A 25,188-nucleotide genomic window follows, 5' to 3' on the forward strand; every position below is an offset into this window, starting at 1 on the left:
CGTCATTGTTGTTTGGCGGGTCCGGGCTGGGGATTCGAACCCGCCACCTTAGGTGTACGTGGCTGGCGCCTTAGCCGGTTGAGCTATAGGCGCTGAGCCTTGGTTTCCTTTTTCATTAGCTACCAAATTATAACTAAAAAGAATTATATAATTCTATAATTTTTATAACTAAAAAGAATTACAATTGTAAGAATTATCTTACAATTCTTCACCCCTGTTCAGGACTTTTTCATGTTCCAGACTGGGCTCACCTCTGAAACTACATAAGAACTTTTAAAAAACAGCTGATAAGGCTCAGTGCCTGTCGCTCAAGCAGCTAGGGTGCTAGCCACATACATGGGAGCTGGTGGGTTCGAATCCAGACTGGGCCAGCCAAACAACAATGACACCTATAACCAAAAAGAAAAAAAATAGCCGAGGGTTGTGGTGGGCGCCTGCAGTAGTCCCAGCTACTTGAGGGGCTGAGGCAAGAGAATCGCTTAAGCCCAAGAGTTTGAGGTTGCTGTGAGCTGTGTCACCACAGCACTCTATCTAGGGTGACAGCTTGAGACTCTGTCTCAGAAAAACAACAACAACAACAAAAAACAGCTGATAAGAAAGGCAGGAATGACTGACCCATTGATCAGATGACAAAACTGATCAGTTGCAAAAGCTACACAACTAGTAAGAAAAAGACAGGGGGTTGAGCTTTGGGTATTTTGGTGTCAAATCCAGCATTCCTTCTTCTGTACAATGTGGGTGGGTGGGGTGGGATGAGGGAGGTATTAGTGATGGGGAGGTCTGCAGGGGAGCAGCATGCCCTATGTTAGCTGCTGGGGAATTAGTGGAGTGAGAAAAGGGGTCAGGGTCAGGAGGGTCTTCTGATTTTGATTGGAAAGGCTGCTTAGGAGCTGTGGGTTTTGGAGGGTTGCTGAGGATGGCTCTCATCCTGTCCCTACTCTGTGGAGTCCCAGAAGGGGACAAGGAGGAGTCTGGTGTTAGGCTAAGCACCCCTCTCCCCAAATCCTGCTTGCAGTGCCATACCAGTCTCTCGGCCTCCCAGGTGTCCACGACTACCAGTGTGGTGTCCTCTCCATCCACCGTGAGGGTCCTCTCATATACATCTTCTGCAACTGAGGAAAGAGCTGGATCTCAGGGAGGAGGGGAAGGCCTGGAAAAGGTGTTGGGTTCCCTAACTCCCCTTTCTGATCACATCACTCCCTCTACTTCTCCTTGGAAGTATTCACCACACTTGGTTGATGTCTGTCTCTCCTGGTAGGTCAAGAAACTCCATGAGGACCCCAGGTCTCCCCAGCTGCCAGCATAGGACCTTGCATATAGTGGGTGCTAGAAAGTTGGTTTTGTTGACTGAATAAGCATAGGGTGGTAGGGTTAGAGTAGGGCTGGAAATTCTCCCAGTCCTGCTCTATCTCTGGCTTAGATATGCTTTCAGGCAGGTTATCTTATCCTCACTGAGCCTCAGTCTCCCCATCTGAAACACATATGTGTTCTCACTGTTGGAAGAAGGGTCAAGGCTGGAGAAGAGCCTGGCCAGAGTGTCCCCACCTTCTCTCTACTTTTCACCAACACTCCTTCCCCCTCATCCCTTGTCCTCCCAGCCAGTCTTTTAGGAGACTACCCACATCTTTTTCTGTTCCTATACTCCATCATCTTGGGGCCCCTGATTCCTCTCAGCTCACTGCATTTCTTGGAAATAAAGCAAACCAAGGCCCAGAAGTTGGGGTCTGAGAGTCTCCATTCTGGGGCAGATCTTGGTTTTGCTGTAGCTGATGGTGGCCACGGGTGAGTGCCTAGAGGACTGGGAGGATCTGAGAGTCAGGGGGTTGGGGGTTTGTGAGCTGGGTTGAAAGAAGTCCACCATCTCTGGACACTTAGGGAATTTGGAATTGCTTTCACTATGACATGGAGATGAATCATACACCTTTCATCTATGAGAAATTGGCAAAATTCTCATTCTATTCAAGGAATTTCCCACCATTATGTATGCTGTGCCCTGAACCACTCTTGAGAGGCTTCATTCACTTCACAGTGTATGGGTGATTCCCCTTAGAGTTGAACAGTGCTTGGCTTGCACAGCTGCTCTTGGCAGCCCTGAGCCCCGAGTGACAGGGCTTTCACTCCTTTGGCCGCCTCCCAGCCCAGCCCAGCCCACTCCTTTGGCCCCTACCTCCCAGCTGCTCATGGAGGTCCCTTTCTTGCTTTCCTGCAAAGAGGCTGGCCAGGCTGGTCTTCCCTACACCAGGATCTCCAAGCAGCACCACACGGTAGAGGGCCTCCCAGGAGCCTTCAGAGTCGCTGGATTCAGAGGACCAATCATCAGGGGCAGTTGAAGGTTTCTGGACGGGAGGGTTGAGGGAGGCTGACTGGCCCAGCCGGGGATGGTGGGACTGAGTGGAGGGTGCTGTGCTCAGGCCAGGCTGGCAGCCCCGGGAGAGCGGCAGAGGAGTGCTGGCTCTACGGCGCAGGGAGGTCTTTGCTTCCTGCTGGGTGTTTAGTGTCATGATTGGTAGAAGGGGCTTTGCTTCTTCCTTCCTTCCTTTTTTTCCTCCTTCCTTTTTTCCTTGAGAAGGGGGAATGGGTGGTGAGCTGGTTGCTCTGAGCTCCTTCTTCTAAAGGGTCCTGATGAGCTGCTGAAATGGCTTCTTCCAGAGCCCTTTCTTGTTCAAATGGGAGGGGGAGGCACCTCAGCTCCTTGGGGTGGGGGCTTTCTGGCTTCAGGTTCAGGGTAAACCTGGGTCCGCTGGAAGGGATGAACATGCAGGCTGTGAACACACGGGCACGCACAGCCAGAGGCCATTTCCCATGCCTAAGGATGGCCCAGGCCTGGATAACACAGAAAGGCAGAAGGGCAGCTGCGAGGGGGGCTGTCCACATTTGCACACCTCCTCTTGTATTCAGAACTGCCCCCCTCCCATTCTGCAGACCCTCATTATGAAAGGTATCTGAATTGCCGCCTCCTCCCCTTCCCCACGCCTTTCACAAGGTCCTGGGTTGGGGGTACAGAGAATTGAGCACCCCCCCATTTTCTTCTACTGCCCAATCCCATGGGGTCTGGAGAAGAGGCGGGACTGCGTGGGTTGGTACTCCAGAGGGCGATGGGGGACTGGGGGTTTCCTCTGCCTGTAACCCGAGTGCCCTGGTGCTATGGGAACGGCGTGTCCGGCCCGCCCCCTGCGTGAAAAATTCAGGAGCGGCTGGCTCTATGGCCTCCAGCTGCTTTTGGGGGCAGGAGCTGCCGGCCAGGCCGGCCCAGATTTGGTGACAGCAAAGGGTCCAGTCAGGGGACGGGGAGGGGAGACCATGGGGTCAAGGAACGCATTCCTGGAGTCTGGGTCCCGGCTTTTCCAGCCCAGAATCCCAGGTAAGAGTCCTCGAGGCCAGGGACAGACTTCCTTCTCCAGGACTATCCAAACTCCGGGCCCCAGGTCTGAAGACCCTCACCCTCGGGACGCTGTTTCGAGGCCTCCCTGACTCTGCCTGCGCGGCAGAACCCCCATGCAGGCGCCGACGAACTCCGATCCAACTTGAACGAGTTGGCGGCAAGTTGCGCGGAGCTTTACCTGGGCGTGAGGAGGGTCCAGGGTTCTCCGCCGCCTCGGCTGCTGGGTGCTCCGGACAGTACCAGCCGCCTCGGCGCGCAGCCCCTTAGGCCGGTCCCGCGGCGCAGCCCGGGCCAGGGGAGGAGCCGCGACCCCGCCCCATTCAGCCCCGCCCCATTAGGGCAGCCCCGGGGTCCCCGCCCCAAGGCCTTGGCCGCTCGTTGACTTTTCTAAGAGTATATAGAGCTTAGCTGACCTGAGTCCTAGGCCCGCACCAGGGTGAGTGGGGGTGCAGGACCAGAGAGGGGAAGGACACGGGCGCTGTATTCCAGGGTCTGAATCGCCATTTGCGTCCACATCTCGTCCACTCCATCAGTGGGCACGCCAACATCAACCCTCAGAAAAGCCACTTGGAGAACTCGTTGAATGTTTAGATTCCCAGGCCCCCATCTTCCAAGAGAGTCAGATTCTGCAGTACTGGAGCAGGGTGGGGAGTCTGCCTTTTAAACAATTGCCCCCAAATGATCCTGATGCAGGCAGCTTGTGGCCCCCACTGTTGAGAAGCTCTGCTCTGCTCTGGATGGAGAATTAATTCTGAGAAGTAGCTTGGAGGAAGAGAGAAGTTTAGGAAGTCTGCATTGAAGAGTTCTGAAGATCTTATTTTGGCATCATTCATTCATTCATTCATTCACCAGCTGAGACTTAGCTGGGCCTGAGACTCAAGTTTCTGCTTTCAGCCTACTGTCCCTTTCTCTCTCTCTCTCTCTCTTTAATTAAATCATAGCTGTGTACATTAATGCAAGCATGGGGTACAATGTGCTGGGTTTATACACAATTTGAAATATTTTCATCAAACTGGCTAACATAGCCTTCATGGCATTTTCTTAGTTATTGTGTTAAGACATTTATATTCTACACCTAGTAAATTTCGCATGTACCCTTGTAAGATGCACCGTAGGTGTGGTCCCACCAATTGCCCTCCCTCCACCCATCCGCCCCCCTCCCCTCCCTCTCCCCTTTCCCCTTCTTCTTGGGCTATAACTGGGTTATAGTTTTCATAAGAAAGCTATAAATTGGTTTCATAGTAAGTCTAAGTACATTGCATACTTTTTCTTTCATTCTTGAGATACTTTGCTAAGAAGAATATGTTCCAGCTCCATCCATGTAATCATGTAAGAGGTAAAGTCTCCATCTTTCTTTAAGGTTGCCTAATATTCCATGGTGTACATATACCACAATTTATTAATCCATTCATAGGTTGATGGGCACTTGGACTTCTTCCATGACTTAGCAATTATGCATTGGGCTGGTACTGTCCCTTTCTATTACAAACTCATGGCTGCTTCTTCTGTTAAAAAAAAAAATCTTCCCAGGCATGTAGGAGGAGGAAAGAGACTGATCTTATAAGAGAAAAGAAGTTGGCAGTCCAGTAGGCTAGGATCCAGGCTCTCTGAATAGGGTGCCTTCCTTTAGGTCCTGAGGATTGGGGTGGGTACATGGGTAGGGCCTGTGGAGACCAGGCTGTACCTGTCTGTCAGTGGAGCTCATTGTCATGGCTGAGGGGATCCAGCTTGGAAGAACTCCCACGACAGTCTGGGAGACTGGCTCAGCCCCTACAGGTCTTGGGCAGATGCAGAACCCTCTCATGCCTGGCTGCCTTCCTTCTGTGGCTTGGCCCTCTGAGCTTTCCTTTCTCACCTGCAAGGTGGGCTGTGAGTGGCACTGCACCCTTCATTGTCTGGGAGTGAGAGGACTTGGCTTCCTGTCCCAGCTCTGCAACTGGGTTGCTGTGTGAACTTAGGCAAGTCAACTCCCCTCTCTGGGTTTCACTTTCTTTATTTAAAACCATAATCTGAACAGGTTACACCCTTGCTTAAAAACTTTTGGTTATCGGCTCAGCGCCTATAGCTCAACCGGCTAAGGCGCCAGCCACGTACACCTAAGGTGGCGGGTTCGAATCCCCAGCCCGGACCCGCCAAACAACAATGACGGCTGCAACCAAAAAATAGCCGGGCGTTGTGGCGGGCGCCTGTGGTCCCAGCTACTTGGGAGGCGGAGGCAAGAGATTCGCTTGAGCCCAGGAGTTGGAGGTTGCTGTGAGCTGAGATGCCACGACACTCTACCCAGGGGGACAGCTTGAGGCTCTGTCTCAAAAAAAAAAAAAAAAAAAAAATTGGTTATCTATAATACGAATGCTTGAACTTGGCATCCAAGGCTTGAACTGGCTTTGGGCATCAAAGGCCCAAAGCTTGAACTTGGCATCCAAGGCCCATGATGTCCTCTGTAGGGTCGTTTCAACCTCTCCTCACAGCAAGTTTTGCTCTGCCCATGGCCCACTATTTCAGGCACATTGTTCCTTCTGCCTGGAATGCCCTTCCTTGTACTTATCTTTCATGGTGCACCTTAGATTCCTGTGTACTGGATATTGTTCTAGTCACTGTACATTTATTATCAAAATGCTTCTCAAACTTTATTTATTTTTGAGACAGAGTCTCGCTATGTTGCCCTCAGTAGAGTGCAGTGGCATCACAGCTCACAGCAACTTCCAACTCTTGGGCTTAAGCAATTCTCTTGCCTCAGCCTCCCAAGTAGTTGGGACTACAGGTGCCTGCCACAGTGCCTGGGTATTTTTTTGTTGGAGTTGTCATTGTTGTTTAGCAGGCCCGGGGTGGGTTCCAACCCACCAGCTTCGGTGTATGTGGCCAGCACCCTAACTATTGAGCTATGGGTGCTGAGCTGATTCTCAAAGTTTAGCAGTGCAGCACATTAAAATCACCAAGAGGGCATGCTAAGCTACAGCTTGCTGGAACCCTGTCTCCAGTGCTTTTGATTCGGTAGCTTTGGGGTAGAGCTAGAGAATTTGCATTTCCAGAAAGTTCCAGGTGCTGCTGCTGTTTGCTATTTGGGGAACCACACTTTGAAAGCCACTATATTATTTAATCCACTAAATGATATAGGTGCCATTGCTCTCTATGAGGTTTTTAGAGTAGATGTAATTATGTGTACATGCTTGTTTAAATGGACCAGTAATTTCTGTTCCCATCTCCTTGGCATTAGGAAGGGAAACCCTCATTTATTAGCTTTTCATTGCAAGGGAGGCTTGTCATTATTTCATAGACAAGAGCCTGGGGCTTGGAGAGTTTAAATGACTTGTGTAAAGTTTCATAGCAATTTTGGGGAGATGCTGAGATTGAACCAGATCTCTCTCAAGTCAAGGCTTTTCTCAGTCTCTAAGTGGGGAAGATGTCCAGTTTCTGACCACAGGCATTGTCTCAGAAACTTCTGCCCCTTAGGCTAGGTGCAGTGGTTCACACCTGTAACTCCAGCACTTTGGGAGGCTGAGATGGGAAGGTCACTTAAGGCCAAGAGTTCAAGACTGGCTTGGGCAACAGAGTGAGACCCATCTTTACAGAAAAAAAAAAAAAAAATTAGCTGGTTGTAGTGACACACACCTTTAGTCCCTGTTCTTCGGGAGGCTGAAGTGGGAGGATCACTTAAGCCTGGGACCTTGAGGTGATAGTGAACTAAAAATCAGGCCACTGTACTTCATTCTGGGCAACAAAGTGAGCTTCTGTCTCTTAAAAAGAAAGAGAGAGAGAGAGAGAAAAGGAAAGAAAAGAAAATCCTGCCCGCAGCTTCAGAGCTAACAGCTTCCAGAGGTTGTGACTGACCAGATCCCACATAGCTGGCTGAGATCCCAAGCAGCTTGGGGACCACATGGTCTCATTCTCCCACTTAGGTCTGCTACGCACAGCCCTGCCTTTATTTGCAGCCTGATAAAGGCCTGGATGAATGCAGCAAGGCTCAGTACTCTGGGTTCCTCTCCTCTTTTGTTCTCCCCAGCAGCCACCCCAGGAGCCCCGTGGCCATGACACAGTTGCTTCTGCTCACTGTGGCTCTCCTGGTCCTGGCTCATGTGCCACCAGGTAATATCACCTGTTTGTGTGTATGTGTGTGTGTGTGTGTCTGTGTGTAAAAATGAAGACTCAAGTCCTGGTGAAAGAATGGGACCTAAATCAACATTTAAGTTCTGGCCCCACCACTTGCCAGGCAGCTTAGAACAAGTTGCTATCAATAGATTAGCCTGCACCTTAGTTTCCTAATCTGTAAAATGGGACTCCCTCTATAACCATTCACTTGAAAAATATTTAGTGTGGGCCAGGCCCAATTATGATAGCTGGTGATCTAGCCGTGAAAGAAAACAAGGTCTTTTTTCACGGAGCTGACATTTTAGTTGGTGGAGATAGAAAACAAACAGGTAAACACATGACATAGGTGGTGGGAAGTGCTAAGAAGATTGAAGACAAGGTAAGGGACGAGAGTGGCATGTGTATGTGTGGGATTTTGGGTCCAGATGTACAGTTAATGGCTAAGGGAGCTTGGGTAAGTCCCTTACTTTCTTTATCCGGAAAGTGGGAGGATTCACCTCGAATAAGCCCTGGCTGCTCCAGCTGTCTAGGCTGTCATTCTGATTGCCTCACCTCCTGCTTACTGAGCATTTACTATGTACCATGTTCTGTGCTAAAATGATCGCGTCACTGTCTTCTGAAAGACAGTTGCTCAGATGAGGAATCTGAGGCCAAGTTTACTGAACTGGGAAATGACAGAGCTGAAATTTGGGCCCAGCAATTCTGAGCTGGGCTCACAGCACTGTTAGCCATTACACTACACACCCTCTTCAGAGTGTGGATTCTTTGCCTCAAGCACATTTTGAGGCCAGCACTGTATCATTTTAAGATTCTTTGCCTTGGCAAGACAGAAGCATGGGTTGCTCAGCAGAGCTGAATAAAACCTGTGGATAGGCCCAAGGCATCCCAAATCCATCATTTGAGGATTACACAGGATCTCTCCAGCCAGATGTGAGAAGCCCTTCTAGTTCTTCTGAGTTGCTTGCTTTCTGCTGATCTGAGGTTATACGTCTAGAAATGTCACTGTAACAGACAAGGCTAAGTAGTCCTGGTCTTACCTCACTTTCCCTCATTCACTTTAATTGGCCATCACAGTACCCTGATCATTTCCACCCTGGCACTTACCACCAAATTGATTCATTGTATTTATTTGCTTGCTTTTTATCTGCCTTTCCTGCCAGCTGGAAACTCCTTCAGGGCATGAACCATGGCCATAGTGTTCATGATGGTAATTCCAATTCTTCATGTTTGCTGAATGAATACACAAAAAGAGGGGCTTCATCCTATCTTGTGACCAAAGACCTTTGGAAGAAGTACAGGACTTGTTCCCCCAAATTCTTACCTTTTCCATGGCCCATCATTGGACCTCTCTGACATTATACAGATTCCTGTGTGTCAGGGACAGTTTGTGTGATGGTTATGAGTGTGGGCTCTAGAGTTAGAGTTTCTGGGTTTGAATCCTAGTTCTGTTCTTTTTCTTTTTTTTTTGAAATATTTGACGGGGGCTGGGTTTGAACCCATCATCTCCAGTATATGGGGCCAGTGCCCTACCCCTTTGAGCCATAGGCGCAGCCCCCTAATTCTGTTCTTTAATGGCTGTGTGACCTTGGGTAAGTTTATTAACCTCGCTGAGCCTCAGTGTCCTTATCTGTGTAGCAGGGATAGCAGTAAGACTAACTATCCTCATATAGCATTGTTATGAAAAGTTCTTAGAGTATACCTGGTGTGTGATTTTACCTGGACATGAAATTAGTCTCTAGCTTGTAACCAGTGGCCTAACCTATGATCCAGGGACTAAAATCTGTAGTCCAACTGGCAACCAGTACCCTCCTCTATGACTAGTGGTCTAACAAACGACCAGAGAGCTAACTTGTGACCAGTGCGGTCTAATCTGTGACCCATGGGCTATTCTGTGACCTGTGAACTTCCTCTGCACAGGGAGAAGTGAATTCAAACGGTGTTGGAAGGGCCAAGGAATCTGCCGAACTTACTGCACAAGGCAAGAATCCTATATGCACCTGTGCCCAGATGCTTCCTTGTGCTGTCTCTCCTATGTTTTCAAGCCTCCACGAGCCCCCAAGAATGAGTATGATTAGCTGGTTCTAGGGCTGGCACACTTGCTGTTCAATAAAACAAATGCTTTCAGCCGTCTCTTCTTTCTGCTTACTCATCTGTGCTTCCCTCCGCTTGGGGAGAGGGCAAGGTCTAGGCTGTGGGAGGGATGGTCTGCGGAGGGAGGTGAGGTATCGGGGAGAGTGGGCATTAGTGACCATTGTAAATGGTCTGGTCTGGCCACATCACTTTCTCTCTGTCCAACTCCGGAAAACTTACTCAACCTCTGTGAGCCTCCTCAGTCTCCTCATCCATAAAATGGGGACAATTATAATATCAGAAGATTAGCACTTTATAGAAGGAATGAAAAAAAGAAAGGTAGAGTTAATAGTAACATACAGAAGAGTTAATAATAGTAGAGTTAATGTAATAAGCTCCTGGCATTCAGAGTGAATGCCTGGTACTTTTGACTTGAAAGGCAGGCCCTGTTGGGTGTAAAAGGATTCTTCTGTGTTCCTTTATCTCCTACTTTAGCATTTCAAGAGTCCGCCTAGGTGGACAGAACAGTAAGAATTTTTTTTCTTTTTTTAGGGTTTATTTATTTATCTTTTGTTGCAGTTTGGCCAGGGCTGAGGCTTGAACCCATCACCCTCGGCATATGGGGCTGGTGCCCTACTCCCTGAGCCACAGATGCCACCCGACAGTAAGAATTTTATGAAAGCAGTTTTTGTCTAAGTGGGAAGAAGTGGTAGAGGCTAAAGGATCTATGGGGGACAGGAAAACAGGGAGAGAATGTGAGCAGAGTAGGGGAAGTCAGTAGACAAGCAGATTAGTCTCTCTGGGTCAAGTAGGATCACTTTGGTTGAAAAAACCGGAAACTGAATTTGCAAGGAATTATTTTTCTGCAATTAAAAGAACTGTGGAGGTAGCAGCCACCATGTCAGGCAAGCATCTCTGGGAACCTCTTGGGTCTCAATATGGCTGCCAAAACTTCAGGTCTTGTGTCCTTGTTTAAAGCAGGAAGAGCAGGGCAGGGTTGGTATGGGCTGTGCTTCTCCTTTTTATCCAGAAAGCCCAAACTTTCCCTGGAACCTCCTCAGCAGGCTGCCGCTTACATCTCATGGGCCTGGACTGTGTCCTGGAGCCACTCCAGAAGCGAAGACTGGGGAAGAAAGGATGAAGTGTTTCCGGCTTCTCTGGCAGACTTGAACTTGGGAGAATGGGAGTTGGGGAAGACCCCTTATATCTCCTGCCTATTCTGCCTGAGACTGAGCCCAGAAAGGGAAAGGAATGTTGGGTAAATTGAAGGGAACACCAGGGGCAGAGACACTCTGGTCCACTGCCCTTTGAGACCTTCAGAGAGGACAGCTGTTCTGGGTAGCCTCGGCTCAGCCCAAGTGAGAGAGTGGATCCTGTGTGGTCAGGCTGAGACAGAGGCCGTGACATTTAAAATACTAGGTGGGCGGAGCAGTCTTGGAGACTACCTGCTGCCCAGGCAGTGACCCTTCAGTTTCTGTCATGAGAGAGACCTGGGGATACTCCAGAGGCTGTTGGTGTGGAGGAGGGGGATGGGAGGGGCTTGGGCAGCAGCTGCTTACCAACATGGATGGACGCACTGAGTTACTTTAATCTCAAATGTGCACCACCTGGACATCAGTCCTGCTTCCCTGCGTGCCTCAGGTCCAGTGTGGTCTAGATGGAGAACTGAGAGTCAAGGTGGGGAGGAGGTGGGAGTGGAGCTCTAGGGCCTAGACGGTGGTCACAACCCACAGGGACTGTATTAAAGGGCAGAGGCATTAGCAAGGTTGAGAACCACTGTCCTAGAAAGAGGGTGGGCAGATAAGAACCGTAGAGAGCTCAATAGAGCCACACGAGCTGATGGGAGGTGATATTGGCCTGGTGTCCCCACTCGACCTCAATGAGGGAGACCAGACCTGTTCTGCAGCTGCAGGGTGTAGCTGGAAGAGCAAGTGCGTGTTCTCAGTGACAGGCCCAAGCCACCGAGGCCCCAGCAGATGCCACCCAGCACCAGCCATCATATCTCCTCCCCTTTACCCCAGTCTTCATATTTGGAGGCAGCAGGGGGAGGAGAGAAACCGAAAAACTGAGCAACTATGCCCAAGAGACTAAACCTCTCTGAATTTAAGAAATCGCAAGAGAAAAAATTGTTGAACTAGACCAAGTTTTAAATTGAACTGAACTCGATTTAGTTCTGTCCTCTGACCCCTCCCTTGTAGTTGTTTTAGAAAGAATGAAGCAGGTATGTTGACTTTGCACAGCCTCAGATGATGTGTACGTAAGTGGCTTTGTGACATTGCCATGAGGATGGTAGTGACCTCTGGGAGTAGAGGGGCAGGTGAGATAGGCTCAAGTTTATACCCCCACCCTGCCATGTGCTGGCCATACCCTGCATGACCCTGGGCAAGTCACTTCCCAAGTCTGATCGTCAGGGTCCTTCTCTGCAAAATGGCATCATGATAGCTCCTAATGGGGTAACCAGGGTCAGATGAATTTATCTAACGCTTCATGAATGCGTAAGTAAATGAAAGCAGTGATAATTGTCACTTCTGAGCAAAAGCCACAACACTGGCTATCTTAACTCTCTCCACATAATTTCCCTTTCTTACAGAAAAGCTGCAAGAATAGTAGAAAGAATTCCTACAGACCTTTCACCCAGCTTTTGCCAAATATTAACATTTTACCACCTTTACCTTCTCTCTGCCTCTCTAAATATATTAAAAAAATATAATATGCAGCTTTTCTTCTTTTTAGACAAAGTCTTATTCTGTTGCCTAGGCCTCTCTAAATATATTAAAAAATACAATATACATCTTTTCTTCTTTTTGAGACAAAGTCTTACTCTGCTGCCCGGGCTAGAGTGCTGTGGCATTGACCTAGCTCACAGCAACCTCAGACTCCTGGGTTTAAGCAATCCTCCTGCCTCAGTCTCCTGAATAGCTGGGACTACAGGCACCCGGTTAATTTTTCTCTCTCTTGCTTAGGCTGGTATACATCTTTTCCAAAGTGTTTGAAAGTAAATTTTAGACGTGATGCTCCTTTGTACCAAAATGCTTCAATAGGTTGTTTCTTAAAAACAGAGGCACTTTTCTTATGTAACCACATTCAATGTGAGTATAAAATCAGGACATTAACATTGACAAAATTCTACCGTCTAATCTTGAGAACTTACTCAGATTTCACCAGCTCTTCCAATGAAGTCCTTTAGAGCAAAAGAACATTCTCGATCATGCATTATTCAGTCGTCACGTTTCTTTGATCTCCTTTAATCTAGAGCAGTTCCTCGGTTTTTCATGACACCGACACTTTTGAAGAGTCCAGGCCAGTTATTTTGTGGAATGTCCCTGAGTTTGGGTTTGTCTGGTGTTTTGTTATGATTGGATTCAGCTTCTGGGTTTTTGGCAGGAATAGGACAGAGGGATGCTGTGTTTCTCTCAGTGCATCATGTCAGAGGCAGCCATTGGCCTTCTGAGGGCTGAAGCCAAGAGCAACACACGAGATAGTTCCCTGAAACATAAAACTCACACATGCGCAGCCGTGTCCACCTGGTGTTTGAACAGACCCTCAGCTAAGCATGTATCCAACTTCTTAAGTCATCAAGATGTATCCCCAAAGCCAAAGAGACAAGGTAATTCTAGGGTGAAAGATTGCTCAGAATACCTCACATCACACAGCCGAGGGTGCAAGAACCAAAGCAAACAGAGGAACATCTTCAGGATGAGAGAAGCTATTTGCATGCCATGAACCTGACAAAGGACTGATAACTAGACGCTACAGATAACTCGGATGAATCAACAAGAAAAGAGCAGACAGTCCCATTTATAAGTGGGCAAGAGACTTGAATAGGAACTTCTCTGAAGAAGACAGACGAATGGCCAACAAACGCATGAGAAAATGCTCATCGACCCTACTCATCAGAGAAATGCAAATCAACATACCTCACAGATGAGGCTCACCAAACCCCAGAGAGGCAAAGGGACTTGTCCAAGGTCATACAGCTCCCAAGGGACAGAGCTAGGCCTTGGATTTAAATATTTGGACTAACCGTTCTCAAGATTGAATGATAGCCACAAACAGGTAGGACAGGCCAGTGTGAAGGGGAAGTTTTGGGAGAAAAGGGAGCCCCCTGACGCTGGAGATGTGCAAAGTGGGACAGTAGGTGAGTGGCGGGGAGCAAGGTAAAGAATTTTTGCTCTTGGTAGGTGCTCAGCAGCAGTATTTCAGTGCACAGATACTACTCAAGGAATCATGGAATGGCTGAGATAGTGGTGATGTCAGTTACCCTTTGGTAAGTATCAACTGCTTTACAAATATCATCTCACTGAGTTCTGACAGTCGTACGTTATTATCCCTGACTTTTCTATAAGGCAACCCAGACTCCTGTTTAAGCGAGTTGCCTAGCTCACACACCTATTAAAGGTGAAGCTGGAAGTTTTCCCTAATCCTCTACTCAATTTTGTCTCCCAGAGACGCTCTTATTTCTACTTTTAATCTAAGATTTTTCTCTAATTATAAAGGCAAGACATGTTCACTGGAAAAACTTACAAAGCAGAGACCCACAAATAAGAAAACTAAAATCACCAGTATTTGCAAGGCACAGAAATACCCAGAAATTAAAAAAAAAAAATATGTAAAATGTGACAAAAATAAAATGGGATCAAACCATAGATATTTTGTGTCTTATTTTTTCCACTTGTCAATACATCATAAATATTTCCATATGTGCTTAGATAGTCTTCCAAAACAAGATTTTTTTTTTGCACTAAAATTCCTCCTGAAATTTCTCAAAAAACATCCATTTTTTATGACTTGAGTAATATGTTTAAACCACATTGTGGGAAAATAAGAAAGAATATTCACCACTTTTTGATAATCTCTGATAGCGTTTTGGTACATATCCTCATACATATTTAAAGCATTTCACATGTATCAGAGATCCTTCTATGAGAGAGGTTTCTCATTCTGCTGAGCAGGTAGATAACTTTGGGCTTGCAAGGAAGGAAATGAAAAAGAGGTTATAAAAATGGATATTGTAGGGGGCTCAGGGTGAGATTGGGTGCCTGATTGGGTTCAGGGTGAGATTGGGTGCCCACTTTCTTCTCCATCTGGGTTTGCAATGGTGGAGCATTCAGTGGAATTGCTTATTATGCTAGGCCTAGTTGTAAGTCTGAGAGCCAGCAATCATATATGGCTCAAATTACCCCCCCAAAACTGCTCATGAAGGTGCTTTTTGGAGACTGACATCCACAGTGAGTTTTCCTCCATCAATGGAATGCATCACATTTCTCTGGTGATGCACTAAAGGAAGCGACTGGTTATGTTTAGGGACCGATTTTGTGAAATTCTTTCCAAAGTGGAATGACACAATGCATTGTGATGGCTTCACTGCCAGCTGCTTTTCCTGCATAGGAAATAACACAATTCTCATCTCCCACTCACTCAGGTGCTAGCTCAAGAAGGGATTCCTCTGGTTTATTTGGACTGTTAGTGCTCGCATTTGCAAAACATATATCTGACAAAAGACTTATATCCACAATATATAAAGAATTCCTACAAATCAATAAGAAAAAGGCAAACAATCTAATATAAGCAGGCAAATAGTTCAGACATTTTACAAATGAAGCTATGTAAGTGGTCAATAAGTTCATGAAAAGAGGTTCAATATACTTATTAATCAAAGGAACACAAATTAAAACCAAAATGAGCTACCATATACACCTACCAGAATAATTAAAATAAAGAAGACTGGCCATAGCAAGATGAGTGAGGATATGGAGCTACTGGAATGCTGATACATTTCTGGTGGGAATCTAACTCGGACAGCCACTCTGCAATTGTAAAAACAGGTGCAGAGTCACTTATAAAATGAGGTAGACATATGTCTATGCAAGGACTGCTCTACCAATGTTTATAGCAGCTTATTCATAGTAGCCCATAAGTGGAAACAACCCAAATGTCCAACAGGTAAATGGATAAATTGAGTTATATCCATATAATACAATATTACTCAAACAACAATTTACTGATACATACCCATACATTAAATCTCTGAATCATTATGTTATGTCAAAGAAGCCAGACACAAAGGAGAACGTAAAGAGGCAAAACTAAGTTGAATTTTAAAGGGGGAAAAAAGCAACAAATATTGTTTTCTTTTCTCTCTTCTTTCCCCGAGCACATGCAGTTGAATTTGGCTAAATTATTTGCGCTTACAACTCCGTGTGTCTCACTCAGTAGACAATAAAGCCAGATGGACAACCGTTAGATTTAAGAGGATCAGTGGTTCTCAACCTTCCTAATGCCGCCACCCTTTAATATGATTCCTCGTGTTGTGGGGACCCCCAACCATAAAATTATTTTTATTGCTCCTGTGGGGCATTAGAAAGTTAAGAACCACTGGGCTAGATCAATTAATTCTCAAGGGAAAATACTGCCCCCTAGGGGTTATTTTGAGAATTTACTGGGGCTTTTTTTTTTTTTTTTTTTGGAGACAGAATCTGTCTTGGTAGCCCTTGGTAGGATGCTGTGGTGCCGTTGCTCACAGCAACTTCCGACCTCTTTTTTTTTTTTTTTTAATTTAAAAGTTTTTTTTTAGGCTTGGCGCCTGTGGCTCAAGTGGCTAAGGCGCCAGCCACATACACCTAAGGTGGTGGGATCGAATCCAGCCCGGGCCCGCCAAACAACAATGATGGCTACAACCAAAAAAAAAATAGCCAGGTGGTGGCGGCTGCCTGTGGTCCCAGCAACTTGGGAGGCGGAGGCAGGAGACTCGCTTGAGCCCAGGAGTTGGAGGTTGCTGTGAGCTATGCCACGGCACTCTGCCCAGGGGGACAGCTTGAGGCTCTGTCTCAAAAAAAAAAAAATTTTTTTTAAAAAGTTAATTATTTTTTATTAAATTATAACTTTGTACATCGATGCATTTATGGGGTTCAGGGTACTGCTTCGATACACAATATGAAATGTTTACATTGAACTAAGTTACATATCCATCACAATTATACTCATTTCTTAATAGTTTTGAAATGTACCATTGCATCATGCACATTAGGTGAGGTCCCCCCAAATACCCTCCCTCCTCCCATATCCTTCCCTCTCCTCCCCTCTTTCTCTTCTTCCCTTCTAATTTCTGGACTATAGTTATGTTTTGCCATTCGTATGAGTGTGTAGGTGGTTATATATTGATTTTATAGTAGTATTGAGTACATTGGATACTTTTTCCCCCATTCTTGAGATACTTTACTGAGAAGAATATGTTCCAGCTTCATCCAGATAAACATAAAAGATGTGAAGTCTCCATCTTTTTTTACAGTTGCATAGTATTCCATAGTGTACATATACCACAATTTGTTAATGGGTCTATGGGCACTAACCTCCAACCTCTTGCCTCAGCCTCCCAAGTTTCTGGGACTACTGGCACCCGCCACAACACCCAGTTATTTTTTTTTTTAGAGACAAGGTCTCAGTCTGGCTCAGGCTGGTCTTGAACCTGAGCTCAGGCAATCCACCCCCCCTTGTCCTCCCAGAGTGCTAGAGAATTTACTGGGGCATTTTTGATTGTCAAAATTCATGGGTCTCCTACTGGAATTCAGTGGGTTTGGGCCCAGGAAAGTTAGGTAGGTGAAAAGCAGTGTGACTGTCCTGGAAAAGACAAAATTCAAATAGCCTACCAGCCATTTAGATAGTTGAGAAAACCATTTATAATTTTCTGAACCCGGAATTAAGGCTATTATGCAAGTGCTTTTTACCAGCTGAATTTTCCTGGAATGAAAGCACTGTGTAAATCAAGGGATGATTATACTTTGCTTTGGTTGGAACTTTACCCAAGCTGTTCACAATTTTGGAAAATCAGCACACAAATAGCAAGTAACACTATGGCAGTATTTGAATTGCCCACATAGCACACCTATTTGAGTCTGCATTGATAGCTGATGTACTCATGTTATTTATAGGTATGAGATTTACTTTGGTAGGCCTTTAGTGTATTTATGCATCAAGATATATATTGTAAAATGCTTTAACCTCCATTTAAAATAATCTAGTTAGGGCTTGACTTTTTCTTGAAATTATACGAGATAGGTTACAATATTTATGAATTTTATTTTAAGATTGAAAGGGGGCATTGCAAAATATTGATTATAAGGAAGGAGCATTGAGTCGAATAGGGCCCAGTGAATGTCAAGCTCTCATTAGCAGGTTAGTAGGGCCTCATGAAAGGATGGAGTGACTGTCCCCTTTTCCAGAAATTTCACCAAAAGGGCCCACATCTCACATTTTGATGATGTTCACTTTCCTGTAAGCCTAGGGGTTCTGCATTACATGGAGAGAGGAGCAGACATATTTCTCCCCATAGAAGTTTACTGAAGGATGCATGGAAATGTGAATGCACAGCACACTGTGCATGTTCCATCCATTCATACCCTTCTAGCGCTGCTCGTAGCCTTGGCTGAAGTAAAGACATATGCAGTCAGATGAAGTCATACCAGGAGCTCCCTCTCCATCATGCCCAGTTACCGGGCAAGAAATGAGCACTTTCCCAAGCCAAGTTAATCCTATAGGCTGATCCTTGACCTATAGGATGGGTTGGTACAAAATGATGAACTGGATCAATCAGAGTCTGCCTCAAGAATTTTTTTTCATTTCTTTCTTTTTAAAAAAATTTCAGATTAATATGAGGGTACAAATGATTAGGTTACAACGTTTGCGTTTGTAGTATCCTGCCCCCAGGAGGTGTTCCATATACCCTTACATTGTGCCCATTAGGTGGGAGCTCACCAATCTCCCTCCTTCTTCTCCAACCCCCCTCTTTCCCTTCCTTTCCCACCCCCCAACTTGAACTGAGTTTTTCTCTTGTGTGGGTGTGTATTAGTTTTTTTACTAGCTTCATATTAGTATTGAGTACATTGGATATTTGCTTTTTTATTCTTTTTTTTTTTTTTTTTTTTTTTGAGAGTGCCATGGCATCACGCTCACAACAACCTCCAACTCCTGGGCTCAAGCGAGTCTCCTGCCTCAGCCTCCCAAGTAGCTGGGACTACAGGCGCCCGCCACAGAGCCTGGCCATTTTTTTTTTTTTTTTGGTTGCAGCCATCATTGTTGTTTGGCGGGTCCGGGCTGGGGATTCGAACCCGCCACCTTAGGTGTATGTGGCTAGCGCCTTAGCCGCTTGAGCCACAGGTGCTGAGCCGCTTTTTCATTCTTGTGATACTTTACTAAGAAGAATGTTCTTCACTCCATCCACGTTAATACAAAAGATGTAAAGTCTCCATCTTTTACAGCTAAATAGAACTCCATAGTATACGTACACACAGTTTGTGAATCTACCCATGGGTTGATGGGCATTTGGGTTGTTTCCACATCTTGGCGCTTGTAAATTGTGTCCCAGGAATTTGAGTTGGGAAATACAGAGAGAATAAAGCAGTTTATAATTGAAGTTGAACGTGAAAAGATGCCTTAGTAAAAGTCAAGGCTGAACAGTGGAGTGGGTGATGGCAGGAGGAGGGGGATAAAACCAAAATTTGAGGAAGCAGAAGCTATCAGCAAACAGAAGCACCTGGAGAAAGACAAGCGCTCCTCTACTTTAATGAGTAATTTGTTCCAGAATTTGTGTTAAGTCCAAACATCAAAGTATTGTGTGGTCTCCCTCATACCTCAAATCTCATCGTGTAGCCCCCTTCCCTTGCACACCAACCAGGCTTTAGCCACATGGCTATTCTTTCAGTTTCTTGAACAAGCTCCACCCCTGCAAGGCCAATGCATGTGCATTCTCTCTACTTGGAATATTCTAACGGGTTATAGCCGCCACACTTGCAAAGTCCATGTTTGCTTTATTTACCTAGAGACTAATATGATGCCTGGCACATAGTAGGTAGTTGATAGATATTTGTTATATGAATAAATAAACAAATGAATGTATGTTTCTTTTGAGACAGGGTCTTGCTCTGTATGATTTGGCTAGACTGAAGTGGCATCACCATAGCTCACAGCAACCTCAAACTCCTGGGTTGAAGTGAAAACTCTTGCCTCAGCCTCCCAAGCAGCTGGGACTACAGGCGCCTACCACAATATCCGGCTAGTTTTCCTAGTTTTAGTAGACACAGGGTCTCCCTCTTGCTCAGGCTGGACTAGAACTCCTGAGCTCAAGGGATGCTCTTGCCTTGGCATTCCAGAGTTCTAGGATTACAGGCACGAGCCACCTCACCCTAGCTGGAAAAACCCAATTTTGACTTTGGTCTCAATATTCAGCCTCGGTCTCACTCTTTGGAAGGATTTATCCAAATACCTACTTTGGTGTTATTTCTCATGCCCTGAACTTGTGTGTGCTCGATGATTTCATAAATGCATGGTTTACCAGCATGTCCAATAAGCATAAAACCTTCAGTAATACTAACAAGGTATAATATTTGAATTTATTGTTAACATAGGAGTACTCATTTTCAAACGGAGGTAAACACTCTGCATTGTAGAGATAAGTATCCCATGCTCAGACATGGCAGTTCGCTTCAATGTGCTCCCCCAGGAGATTGATTCTGAGAAAGATTTCTTCAAAGATCGAGCTTCTGCATCTGCCTATAGAAATGCAGAAATATGCAGAATTTCTCTTTGTTAAGGAATTCTGGAGAATCAGCCGGGGTCGCAGCTGGGAGCATGTATTGCCTGTCCTCAAGAGTTGGGTTCTGTTCTCTGTCTTCTTCCTTCATTAACATTATAATCTCTAGTTTCAGTTTGGGCCAGCAAGGACAGACAAGCAGTCTACCTTATGTTTTTACTCTAAACAAAATCAATTGTATATGTTTTCCTCAGCCTTCACACTGAATTGTAATCTTAAATGGTAGATTCCTAATGGTACTTCACTCCTTTGTATCTGTGTTAAATTCTTACTGAATGTTTAAAAGTATATAAGATAATCAGTAAAGTTAGGCTGGGTCGCCGACCAGAGTGAGTCCCGACCTCCCTTCAAATCAATCATCCTGTCTGCAGTTTCTTCTTCCTGGGTCTCTGATCAGAGGCTCCAGCAACACTTTCACTGCATGTGACTTGGAACGGAACTCCATGTTTAAACTCAATTGTCTTTTGAGAAATAAGTGTATACTTATTACTGCAGGAATAAAATGTTGCAACAGATGATTGCGAAATCTATTAATGTTAGGATGAAAAATGATTAAGAACTTCAATAATTCAACTGATAAGAAAATATAATGAGTTAATTAATTAATTATTTTTTGAGACAGAGTCTCAAGCTGTCACCCTGGGTAGAATGCTGTGGTATCACACTTACAGCAACCTTAAACTCTTGGGCTTCAGTGATTCTCTTGCCTCCTGGGACTACACAATGCCTGGCTATTTTTTGGGTTGTAGTTGTCGTTGTTGCTTAGCAGGCCTGGGCCAGGTTGGAAACGGCCACCCTAGGTGTATGTGGCCGGCACCCTGCCGACTGAGCTACAGGTACTGCCAAATAAGTTATTTTATTTTATTTTATTTTATTTATTTATTTTTGAGACAGAGCCTCAAGCTGTCACCCTGAGTACAGTGTGTGGCATCACAGCTTACAGCAACCTCCAACTCCTAGGCTCAAGCGAATCTCCTGCCTCAGCCTCCCAAATAGCTGGGACTACAGGCGCCCACCACAACACCTGGCTATTTTTTTTTTTTTTTGAGACAGAGCCTCAAGCTATCCCCCTGGGTAGAGTGCCATGGCATCACAGCTCACAGCAACTTCCAACTCCTGGGCTCAAGCGAGTCTCCTGCCTCCACCTTCCAAGTAGCTGGGACTACAGGTGCCCACCACACGCCTGGCCACTTTTTTTTTTTTTTTTTAGTTGCAGCCATCATTGTTGTTTGGTGGGCCCAGACTGGGGATTCGAACCCGCCACCTTAGGTGTATGTGGCTGGCGCCTTAGCCGCTTGAGCCACAGGTGCTGAGCCAACACCTGGCTATTTTTTGGTTGCAGCCATCGTTGCTGTTTGGCGGGCCCAGACTGGATTCGAACCCGCCCGCTCAGGTGTATGTGACTGATGCCTTAGCCGTCTGAGCCATAGGTGCCGAGTCATGAGTTATTTTAAATACCGAGAGAATATGTTAGCTTGGCAATCTTAAGAACATTATATCCAAATAATATTTTACATGTTTTGGATAGTAATAATAGGGAAAATAATAGAGATTACATTACAGCTCAAGTATTTGTTAAAATGTTATCATTCATCACATTTAAAAATCTATTAGAAATGTACATGCCTTTTTGTTCTTTAATTCTATTTAGACGTAAGTCTTCCAACCCCAAATTCTGTTTGAGAATTCCTCACAGCTTGTAAGGATGATTAAAAAGCTTACTGTGAATTTGGTCACCTCAAAATTTCATAGATAGGAAAGACTCCCAAATCATGTCTCATGACATGAAGGATGATAAATTATCTTTGATTTATACTTTATGCTGTTGAGTATAAAGACAATGAAGAACAAAGGAAAGTGTTATGCAAAAGTGAGTTATCCTGGACAGATTTATTATCACTAATCAATATAAAATATAACCTGATTTATGATGGCCAAAATATTAAACAATAACGTTTGTTGAACTCTTGGCTATAAGCTACCTCTTAATTTTAGTAGTTGAAGATAGAATATTTTAAAATGTTCTGACTTTTTTAAAGCTAAATTTGAAAATCTTTCTAGAAAACACGTTTCTGAAATTCATTTTTTGTGAATTTTATTTAAAAAAAATTTTTTTTGAGGGCAGTGTCTGTGGCTCAAGGAGTAGGGCGCTGGCCCCATATACCGGAGGTGGAGGGTTCAAACCTGGCCCCGGCCAAAAAACTGCAAAAAAAAGAAAATTTTTTTTTTTCAAGACAAAGTCTTACTCTGTTGCCCAGGCTAGAATACCCTGGCATTAGCCTACCTCACAGCAACCTCAAACTCTTGGGTTCAAGTGATCCTCCTGCCTCAGCCGCCTGAGTAGCTGGGAGTATAGGTGTCCACCACAACGCCTAATTTTTCTAGTTTTAGTAGAGACAGGGTATTGCTCTTGCTCAGGCTGGTCTCAAACTCCAGAGCTCTGTGATCTTCCTGCCTTCACCTCCCAGTTCAATCCTCCAGAGTGGTAGGATTACAGGTCTGAGCCACTGTACCCAGCCAGGCCATTTACTTTTCTGAAAAGTGGAAATAGAATGTCCCCACCCTTGCCTGGCGGGCCATAGGTCAGACTCTGATGATTAACCAGCTTGTACATATGGAGTGGAAATTTGGAGTGAGATCTGGGAGCAACAAACTGGAGAAAATGGTAAGCAGAATTTTACAATTAAAGTTGGTGGTTGAGAAAGGAAATTAAACTGAAAATGTATATGCAGAATTAACCTTGCCTCGGTTCTACAGCTTCCTGCACGAGCTGGAGAGTCAGAACCAGCATGGAGTGTTTCAGCTGATTTCTGTACCCTGCATCTCCCCGTTCCCTTTTTCCCTCTCTCCTCCCCTCCAAGGAAGAGCTTGCTTCTTGAGAGCTCAAGTTTCTGAATCACAAGAGGATTAAATACTTACAGAGTCCTACGCCCTACACGGTTACCCTGTGCACTTTTTATTCAGCCAGTCACTCCCACCTACCTGCCTTTCAGAACAGACATGTTTTTTCAGACAGTCTGACAAGCTATTGCATCTCAGATTCTGCAGAGAAAATAAGTTGTCACCTCCCCAGCAAAGTTCCAGAGTAAACAAATGGTGCCATCACTCAGAATAACACGCAGATCACCTTCCCCCATAAAGAGCAAGAGCTCATTTGTGACAGAGGAAGAGGCGGCTTGTATGAGCAACACATGTAAAGAGCCCCCAGGGATTCCCACACTGGCAGATTTGTGCTGCATTGCCAGGGAGTTTGTAATGACAATGACGCACCTGTGATTGCTTTTCTCAGCAAAGAACTCAGGCTAAACTCTTGTCTCCTCTTCTGGTTTTGCCCTGATGTGCTGTAATGACATGGACCTTTTGAGGTGGTTTTAATTTGTCTGGGTTTGAGCTGACCATCTCTGCTGGTGAGATATAAGTACAAATGATTCTGAAGAAGAAAAAATTTAAAATGAAAGATTTTTTCCTTGGTCCCAAAACGTGGGTGCACACTCTACACGGGCGCACGTTGTACATGGCAAAATACAGGTACGTCTAAGCCTTTGAACTTAAAAGATTGAAGAAACACAAGAATACATAAGCACATGCTTTGTTAGCGGCTAGAACAGTGATGTTGTCCTATGTGGATTCTAGAAAATTCCACCAGACACTTGTGAGAGAGTGAGATTAAAGAGGCAAATAATGTGTCATTATGGTTTTGAAAAGCCCCAAACCACCTGAAAGGGAGTCTTCTGAGAAGCTGGGGGAGGAGGGGGGACTGACAGGCAAACACAGGGATCGTCCAGAAGTGTTTATTGACAGAGCTCAGGAATCCACTGGGGTCACACTCCGGGTAGCTTCATCTACATTTTCATGGCTTCAGGCTCCAAACACTTAAAATGACCAAGGCCTTTGTTTTGGCTGATACCTGGGCTTCACACAGCACATTTTACTATTTACGCAGTAAACATAGACCCTTTCCTTCTTGGAACATTTATGGCGGCATCTGCCAAGAAGATTCCAGCATCTTTGGGTGCCACCTGACACAAAGCAGAAATAAGAACAATGTCAGTCTTAGGAAGAGACAGGCTCTGGATTTGAAAAGTCTGTAAAAGGATGAACACAGACGTGCTAGAGGGTCCAAGTTCCCTTCCCTTTGATCCTCTCCACCTTCTACCTTTTTCCTTTACCCCAGTTTTTGGCTACCTATCTTGCCTAGGAATCTAGACTGAGACACAAACCAGGATACTTTCAAAACCTGCCTTTGAAAGAACTGTTCTGACAGTCATGGGGATGGGATGGGACCAACCCTCCTGAGCAAGAGGCATGACAAACGGAAACAACGTCCAAGCATTCCAAGCACAATTTTGCAATAATTAAGACAAGACCTGCTACCTGCGGCAAACCAAAAGACATGCACCCCTCTTTTCTCTATAAAAACTCTACTCCTGTTTGACTGAGTTATCTTGGTGTACATCACTGAAATAAAGCCTTTAACTTCTATTTAAGTCACTTAAGCTGTTTTCTTTTCTTTTTTTTTTTTGAGACAGAGTCTCACTATGTCACCCTGGGTAGAGTGCCGTAGCATCACAGCTCACAGCAACCTCAAACTCTTGGGCTTAAGCGGTTCTCTTGCCTCAGCCTCCCAAGTAGCTGGGACTACAGGCACCTGCCACAACACCCAGCTATTTCTGTTGTTCTGTCGTCATTGTTGTTTAGCAGGCCTGGGTCGGGTTCGAACCTGCCAGTCTTGGTGCACGTGGCCGGCGCCGTAACCACTGTACTATGGGCACCAAGCCTTAAGCTGTTTTCTTCTGGCAGGAATAGTAGAAGGCCAACACAGAGAAAAAGGGGTGGGGGACAAGAAAGAATAATACAGATTCACATCCTCTCTGGATACTCATTCCCAACTCTGGCCCTCCATGGAGGTTTCCTCTCAGAGGACCAGTGGTGCATGAACTGTTGAAGCTTTGAAAACCTGGATTTGAAACCTGGCTTTACCATATGTAAACTAGGAAATCTTCAGCAAGTTACTTCCTTTCACAGCACAGAGCTCCTTTTTTTTTTTTTTTTTTTTTTTTTGAGA

At 45.4% G+C, this 25,188-nt stretch overlaps 3 protein-coding genes across 4 annotated transcripts in view; 1 reads left to right on the forward strand and 2 right to left on the reverse strand.

Moving 5' to 3' along the window:
• Positions 1-2,533, reverse strand: part of REM1 (RRAD and GEM like GTPase 1) — a 7,106-nt gene extending 4,573 nt beyond the window's left edge. Inside the window, exons 1-2 of one of the 2 annotated variants that reach the window (XM_003802612.3) lie at positions 2,168-2,533; positions 1,024-1,106 (exon numbers count right to left, since the gene is read on the reverse strand). In XM_003802612.3, the coding sequence (XP_003802660.1) occupies positions 1,024-1,106; positions 2,168-2,501 (417 nt within the window). In that variant the 5' untranslated portion in view covers positions 2,502-2,533. Of the gene's footprint in view, positions 1-1,023; positions 1,113-2,167 lie in introns of both variants that reach the window. The other variant, XM_023508497.1, reaches the window with a different exon arrangement.
• Positions 2,534-7,407: 4,874 nt separating this feature from the next.
• On the forward strand, positions 7,408-9,582 carry DEFB124 (defensin beta 124). The gene is made up of 2 exons (XM_023508507.1): positions 7,408-7,465; positions 9,386-9,582. The coding sequence occupies exons 1-2, from the start codon at positions 7,408-7,410 to the stop codon at positions 9,541-9,543; spliced, it is 216 nt and encodes a 71-aa protein (XP_023364275.1). The 3' UTR covers positions 9,544-9,582.
• A 14,365-nt stretch (positions 9,583-23,947) lies between these two features.
• DEFB123 (defensin beta 123) overlaps positions 23,948-25,188 on the reverse strand; it is a 9,673-nt gene continuing 8,432 nt past the window's right edge. Inside the window, exon 2 of the mRNA XM_023508506.1 lies at positions 23,948-24,142. Within this exon, the coding sequence (XP_023364274.1) occupies positions 23,997-24,142 (146 nt within the window). The 3' untranslated portion in view covers positions 23,948-23,996. The remainder of the gene's footprint in view (positions 24,143-25,188) is intronic.

The sequence above is a fragment of the Otolemur garnettii genome, unplaced genomic scaffold (genome assembly GCF_000181295.1).
Source record: "Otolemur garnettii isolate 467f Iridium unplaced genomic scaffold, OtoGar3 scaffold00251, whole genome shotgun sequence".
Classification (NCBI taxonomy): Eukaryota; Metazoa; Chordata; class Mammalia; order Primates; family Galagidae; genus Otolemur; species Otolemur garnettii.

Coding starts and splice junctions, on each gene's coding strand:
- DEFB124 (XM_023508507.1), top strand. CDS start 7,408: ATGACACAGTTGCTTCTGCTCACTGTGGCTCTCCTGGTCCTGGCTCAT. Junction 7,466..9,385: donor CCTGGCTCATGTGCCACCAG/GTAATATCACCT, acceptor TCCTCTGCACAG/GGAGAAGTGAATTCAAACGG.